General features: G+C 45.0%; 1 protein-coding gene across 1 annotated transcript in view; it reads left to right on the forward strand.

Annotated features, from left to right (window-relative positions):
• ankrd34a (ankyrin repeat domain 34A) overlaps positions 1 to 2,492 on the forward strand; it is a 3,321-nt gene extending 829 nt beyond the window's left edge. Inside the window, exon 2 of the mRNA XM_022762035.1 lies at positions 822 to 2,492. Coding sequence (XP_022617756.1) covers positions 906 to 2,492 — 1,587 coding nt within the window. The 5' untranslated portion in view covers positions 822 to 905. The remainder of the gene's footprint in view (positions 1 to 821) is intronic.
• The last annotated feature ends 5,252 nt before the right edge of the window (positions 2,493 to 7,744 follow it).

Here is a 7,744-nt window from a genome sequence, read left to right on the forward strand (position 1 = left end):
GTTTGCACAAATGTTTTGGTTAGTAGTCAGTTGTTTTCGTTATTGTTTTGGTGATCAGTAATTAGTCAGTCATTTTGGTTAGAGGTCAGTTGTTTAGTTTAACAGGCAGATGTTCTGGTCAGTGATCACTTGTTTCTGTCTGACTGTAGTTGTGGTTCATTGTGAGTCTGTTACTGACGACTATGAAAACAGCCGTCAGGTCCAGAGTCCAGCTGTTACTGTGTGTGTGTGTGTGTGTGTGTGTGTGTGTGTGTGTGTGTGTGTGTGTGTGTGTGTCCATCTGTTCACCCTCACACTGAAATACAAACACTGTCTTTCTGTCGTCATTCAGCAGGATAATGACAGGTGATAATACCACCTGTGTGTGTGTGTGTGTGTGTGTGTGTGTTCTCTCTTCTTCTTTCCCTTAAATTCTTTCCTTAAGGGACCTTACCTCCAAAGTTTGAACTCTTCTGTATAAATATTAGCTGACAACACATAAATCATAAATAAGTTATTATAATGATAATAATTATAGTCATAAATCAAACTACCAACTGTATGTACATTTGAATTTGAATATAATTCACTGACTGAACCAGACTGAACCTGTAAGGATCAGACCGCTGCATTCAGTCCACCAGTTTCTCACAGTCTGTCTTTTCTTACCTGTGCACCTGGTTTTCCGGTGAAGTATCAACCTACTGCAGGTCATGGCAGGACCCCAAGAGTCTCTCGTTGTTCCAATCAGCCTCTCAGCCAATCACGTACCAGCATATCTACCTGCTACATCATAATTGGCTGTGAAAAGGTGACCTGACCTCATTGTGTTTCTCCTGCAGGTCCCGTGTCTTCTCGTGGAGTATGGCTGGTCAGCGTTAAGCTAGGTTGCAGTGATCAGGAGGTCTGAGGTGAGACGAGGGATCATGGGAGATGGAGGACCTCTGCAGACTGAGGGGAACGCCCTCCTCAAAGCCGTCTTCCAGGGGAAGCTGAGGCTGACCCGCCTGCTGCTGGAGGGCGGCGCCTACATCAATGAGGGTAACGAGCGCGGAGAGACCCCCATTTCCGCTGCCTGCTTGGCGAACTACGATGACCCGCAGGCCCGGCAAAGGATGGTTCGGTACCTGCTGGAGAAAGGGGCGGACCCGAACATCCCCGATAAGAGCGGGAGGACGGCGCTGATGCACGCCTGCGCTGAGCAGGCGGGGAAGGAGGTGGTGTCACTACTGCTCGAGAACGGAGCTGATCCCAGCCTCAGAGACTACTCTGGTTCCTCTGCGCTCGTCCACGCTATCAACAAGGGCGACCGCGACACCCTACAGGTCCTGCTGGACGCCTGCAAGGCCAAAGGCAAGGAGGTGATCATAATCACCACTGATACATCTCCATCAGGCACCAAGAAGACCAAACAGTACCTCAACTCTCCCCCCTCCCCAGGCATTGTGGACAAGTTGTCTCCAGCCTGCATGTCTCCCTCTGAGGTGGAGATCGGCACCTCCTCGCCTGCAGGAGATAAAAGCGATGAGGGGATCTTCAGCTTCGCCCTCACCTCAGCTTTACCTTTACCTTCAGCTCGACCTCCAGGTGAGAAGAGGCCGCCACCTCGCAAGCTGCTGAAGAGGCTGAACTCGGAGCCCTGGGGCCTGGTGGCGCCCTCGGTGCTGGTTCCTCAGGATCGGGTGGATGGAGGTCTGGAGGAAGAGGGCGGCTGTGATCTCAGCAGGACGATCACTGAGCTCAACGGCCTGTCCATCACAGAACCGGTCAGACCTTTGCTGTCACGGCGACACAGCATCGAGACCCACGACCCCTGTTCCCCCAAACTCATCGACCGGTCCTGCTCCGAGGACTGCGCAGCACTCTCTGGATCCTGGGCCGACAAAGTCCAACAGCACCAGATCCTTTACCGCAGGAACACGGCCCCGGAGTCCCAGGAGAATGCCGGAGGACCTGGGGCAGTTGCGGCCCGTGCCCTGGCTCACCCCAAACTGACTCGGATGGAGCACTACGAGTCGGACACCCATCTCTGCCCAGAGTCCATCCCTGGATCTCCAGACTCTGGTCGGGTGTCTGTGGAGCGAAGGAGGTACAACGCCTCGCCCCTGTCCCTGGTCACGAGCTCCTCCAGAGAGTCTCTTGAGAACATCCCCAACTCGGTGTCCCCTATGACCATGCGCCGGCGTCCGCCTGGGCTCCTGGAGCGCCGGGGCTCCGGAACTCTCTTGCTGGACCACATTTCCCACACCAGGCCCGGCTTCCTGCCTCCACTCAACATCAACCCCCAGAGACCCATCCCCGACATCCGGGCCAATGGTAAGCCCACCTCCCCAGTCCACTCTGGACACAAGATCCTGGTTCCGGTGGCCCCGGCCTCGCCCAAACGGGGCCCGGACTTCAAGATGAAGAAGAAGCTGATGAGGAGACACTCGATGCAGACGGAGCAGATGAAACAGCTCTCCACCTTCCAGGAGATCCTTGCTGAGAAGGTCATCGAGTCCAATGGGGATTGATGACAGGAGGCGCCAGAGCAAGGCATGATGGGTAGCTGCAGAGACTTGTTACTGTGAAGCTTCTGCATCTGATCAGCACCTCACTGACGAACTCTGTGACACTTCCTGGTCTTTATGGAGGGCTGCACCAACAAGGATTTTATTAAACTGAGAGAAGTGTTCAGTCAGAGTTTAATTAAACTAGATTTAAACCTGAGCCTCAATTTAAACAGTAATCTCTGGTTCTGAGGTTAAGAATAGTTTTAATAAAGAAGAAACTGCAGCGAACAGAAAGGAAATCTTAATCAAAGTACTCTGGACATCCTGAAGATCTTCTAGATTATTGACAATCAAAACTTATCTAACTTGATCTAAGAGGTGGGGTCTCGTTACACCTGTTTTAGCCTCTTTAGACCAGCTACCTGTTCATGTTTGAATCTAGGATTTTATTGCGGACATTTACTGCATTGCATTTGCCAAGCTCCATGCTGCATCACCAAACTTGAGCAATGTCCTCTGGGCTTACCCAGACCTAGACCCAGACCACCAAGTCTTTTCTGTTCAGGTCCTGAGACTCTGGAAGAGAGGATCCACTCAGCTGAGTCTGAATCCTCTTTTAAATCACTTCACTTTAAATCTCACTTTGACTGAAGTTTAGAACTGAGTTAATTTGCCCAGTTGCCTCCGATTCACCTCCAACGTCCTCAGATCTGGACCAACCACAAACTAAACTAGACTACGACCCCAAAACAAAACCATCAACCTGCAGCTAAAAACTAAAAGCAAAAATAAAAAAATTATTTCACAGCTCAGTAACACCAGCAGCTGCAGCTACCGTCACCGTGTTTAAACCAGTTTAGTTTTAACTCTGGACGATGAAGATCAGGAGATGTGGTTGAAAGTTTCGAAGAAAGTGAAGATATTTTGTTTTCAGACTGAAGACTTTAATAAGTTAGCGGACAGCGACACCTGCTGGACAAAAACATTGACGTAGAAAGTGAAATGTGAATAAATAAATATACAAAAGAGCAACAGGCAGTAAGATTAAATAAACTGCAGCATGTAATTAAAGGTCAGCTGACTAAAGGACTAATCGAAGGTTTCGGTTTAATAAGTTTAATAAAATCTTTGCCGCAGTTACTGAACTGTGAACGTGTCCAGTCCAGGTGTTGGTCGGATGAGAAGAGCGATCACTGTGGGCTGTAGGAAATTAAAATGAGCTGTTTCCTGTCTCCTCACATTTAACAAACAATAAATCTATAGAAGATAATCAGTGGATTAACTGATTCTTTTGGGATGCAATGTGATATACATGGTGTTAATTAATCACTGCATCAGCTGAAAACATGTTACTGTACCTGTTTGAAACCTCGAGTAGAATAATAAGAGGTTTGTATCTGGATGTGTGGAAGCAAGTGACGTGTTGTCGGTGCAGCTCTCCTCAGTTTCCTCTGCTGAACCACAGGAAGCCTCTGGGTCAAAGTCAGTTTACAGTCCTGATGCTTCCTCCTCATTCATCAACTTCAATCAAAAACTGATGAGACTATAAAAATGATCAGACTTGTTTGATGTTTACAGATGCACTATTTGCACTGAGGTCGTGTCCATGTTCCTGCTGGTGACGGATGAAAACATGAACCTTGTTCTGGAGCTGAAGAGTCTGAAGGTCGGCTCCGAAAACAAACTCTCATCTTTTCATGAATGAATCCAACCTATTTATTTTCATGACCTACTGCGCTGTATGTACTGTAATTATCTACACACTAGTCAATATTATAGTTGGTATTTCTGTGTAAAAGAATTGTCTTTATTTTACAGTTCAGAGGGATGTTTGAACCGCGTCTCAGTGACGACGACACTGAGGCGATAATTGATCTAATTTGTGTTGAGATGAAGTGAAATGAAGTTTGAATTTATTGTTTAAGAAATTCCAAAGAAGTTCGTGGGCGATCTGAACCAAAACCTGCTGAGACTGTAAATACTGTAAAGATCCATCTGTGCAACAGCCTGTAAGGTCAACCCTGAAGCACTTCGTCCGATTCTACACCAGGGGGCGCTGGAGGGCGGTTAAAGGAACAGTCGTCTCCAGAGTCAGAGTCCGGCACAGAGACAGAGACTGTTCACATCAGTCCTCTGGAAAACTAAACACTGACAGAGCTAACAGCTAACAGAGCTAACAGCTAACACCTAACAGAGCTAACAGCTAACAGAGCTAACAGCTAACAGAGCTAACAGCTAACACCTAACAGAGCTAACAGAGCTAACAGCTAACAGAGCAGGCTGTATCTTCAAACAGAGACAGGTTAGCAGTCTGTGTCTGTCTGTTCTCTTCTTTTAATCATTCAGTCAACTCAAACACATCATCCCTGTGGTTGCCGTGGTTTCACAGTGAGCGGGTCGCCTGATTGGACAGTTTTACTTGTTCTTTAACTTGACATTGGTCGTTACAATTTGAGCTTCTTTTTTAACGTTATGACAAAACGTTTGGTTTTGTTGCCGAGGTTTAAAGTGTGAGGAGGAGCAGCGGGGAGGTGAATGGGACAGGTGTGTACAGGTGATCTAAAAACTACAGGAAGTTAGTGATTGTAGTTCGGCTGCTGATCAACATCTGTAGTAGAAATGTAGGTAGGCTACTTTAAAACCCTTAGCGCCTGATTACAGAAATCTGTCTCATAACTCAGAGTCAGACCTGAACCACATGTTGATCTGATCCAGTGTGACCTCACTTCCTGATGATGTCATTATTTCTCATGTCCCTCCACAATAAAGCTCCAGAGAAACTTCAGAGTTTCCTGTTTTTAAGTTTCCTTCAGTATCACAGTAAAACAGTGAGAGTTGTCCAAACATCATGATACACTGCAGACAGGAAGTGATCACAGCTGATCACAGCTGCTGCTAATGGGACAGTTTGACGACATGACATGGAGGCAGATCAGGGTAAATGGAAATGAGACTCAAGCTGTGACTCCATGGCAACTTTAAACTTCCTGTTTGTTGATATCTGTTCATGTCAGTGAAGACGTTTAGAAAAAAGAATTGAACCGTTCTGATATAGCAGCTCATATTCTCTCTTTGTATATAGATGGACATAAAACACATCCTAAATGAAAATTAAAAAACTGGTCCGTGTGTACGATGACCAGGGACCGTCAGTCACACACTGAGTTGAAAGAGTTGAACCACTAACTGTGAACACAGCAGCAGAGACCTGTGTGACCTGGAGACCGGCAGCCGTCTGACTCTGGAGACAACAGATTTACAGAAATGTTAAAACGTTCCTTTAAATTTATATGAAGGTTAATAAAAAAAAAACAGAAGCTCCAGGACCTCTTCCTGAGGGACTCCACATGGTCCTGAAAGAGACTCAGATTCTCTGAGACCTGTGGATGAAGTTTGACTGAGCTCCTGAAGTTCTGCCAGAATCTAAAGTGAACGTGAAGTTTCAGCCTGATACTTCACAACTGAACTTTCATCAGTCAGAAGATTCGGGAATAATTTCATCCTGATAAAACTGAGCTCTGTCGAGTCTGTTCCCCTGTCTGATCTGGACTGGATCAGACTGGATCAAACTGGTTTACATGGGCACAGACTGGTTTAAAGTAAAGCTGGTTTAAACAGGATCTGATTCTGGGTCATACTGGTTTAAACTGGTTTAATGTGGATCAGACTGGTTTAACCTGTCTTAAACTGGATCAGACTGGTTTAATCAGACTCAAACTGGTTTAAACTGGACCAGAACTGGGTCAGACTTAACTGGAGACTTGTTTAGACTGAATAAGACTGGCACAGAGTGTTTTAGACTGGTGTGAACTAGATCAGACTGGTTTAATCTGGTTTAAACTGGATCACACTTTGGCTCAGACTGGTTTAATCTGTTTTAAACTGGATCAGACCTGTTTAATTAGGCTCAAACTGGTTTAAACTGGACCTGAACTGGGTCAGACTTAACTGGAGACTTGTTTAGACTGAATAAGACTGGCACAGAGTGTTTTAGACTGGTGTGAACTAGATCAGACTGGTTTAATCTGGTTTAAACTGGATGAGACTCAGGCTCAGACTGGTTTAGACTTGTCCAGACTGGTTTAAAGTGGTCCAGACTGGTTGCAACTGGACCTTGTTGTTGTTGTTGGTAGATACTTGAAGTTTAAACTGAAATATTTTTGTAAGCCTGTCAGCTGATAGAAACGTCTCTAATGAATCTGTGATCTATTTTTCTTCCTTCACTTTGATTGTAACTCAAACTGTGGAATAAAAACATTTCATGTTCAACACCTGTAACTTCCACCAGGGTTGGGGGGGGTGGTCTGATTTATTGATTTTACAGTACAGGGTTAGCATTAGCTTCAGCTGCTTTTATACAACATAATTTGTTAGAACGTGTTGGATATCAGAGGAAAATGACTTTATGCAGGATTGATAATCTGTTAGTGTGACCGTGGAGAGCAGAATATAACTTCAGAAGAAACTGGAAAGAACCAGTGAATGATTTGGTAAAAATCACTTGTGAATATAAATGTACAACGTGACGTTTGTTTTACAGCTCAGAGACGACCCACTGATGAGCTCTGATATGAGACGTCATAAACTGCTTCTTATCTGGTTCAAACACATTAACATCTCAGCGACCTTCAGCTCTGATCAAACAAACACCTTTAAACCACCTGTGGTCCAGATCACGTCTCATTCACACTGAAGGGGTCAGTTCTTCTAAATCCATCCATTCATACACATTTGATGATGTCATGCTGAGATGGACTTCTGTTTCTGACTTTTACAGACCAATCAATAAATCAATTAATCAAGAAACTCATTGATTCATCAAACAATATTTAACAAGTCAGTTTTATAAAGTGAATCATAAAGTCTTTACAGATCGTGGAGATCTCAACCAACCAACCAATCAACTAGACAACCAACCAACCAACCAACCAATCAACCAACTAACCAATCAACTACTCAACCAACCAACCAACCAACCAACCAACCAACCAATCAATCAACTAGACAACCAACCAACCAACCAACTAACCAACCAACTAATCAACCAAACAACCAACTAACCAACCAACCAACCAACCAACTAATCAACCAAACAACCAACCAATCAACCAAACAAGCAACCAATCAATCAACTAATTAATTAACCAACCAATCAACTACTCAACCAACCAACTCATCAATCAACCAACCAACCAATGAGCTGTCAACACTTCACACTGAAATTCGGAAACAACGTTTGAAAACTTTCAGATATTTATTGAAGTAAAAACAGA

This window comes from Seriola dumerili, unplaced genomic scaffold (genome assembly GCF_002260705.1).
Source record: "Seriola dumerili isolate Sdu_G_001 unplaced genomic scaffold, Sdu_1.0 BDQW01000435.1, whole genome shotgun sequence".
In the NCBI taxonomy this organism is placed as follows: domain Eukaryota; kingdom Metazoa; phylum Chordata; class Actinopteri; order Carangiformes; family Carangidae; genus Seriola; species Seriola dumerili.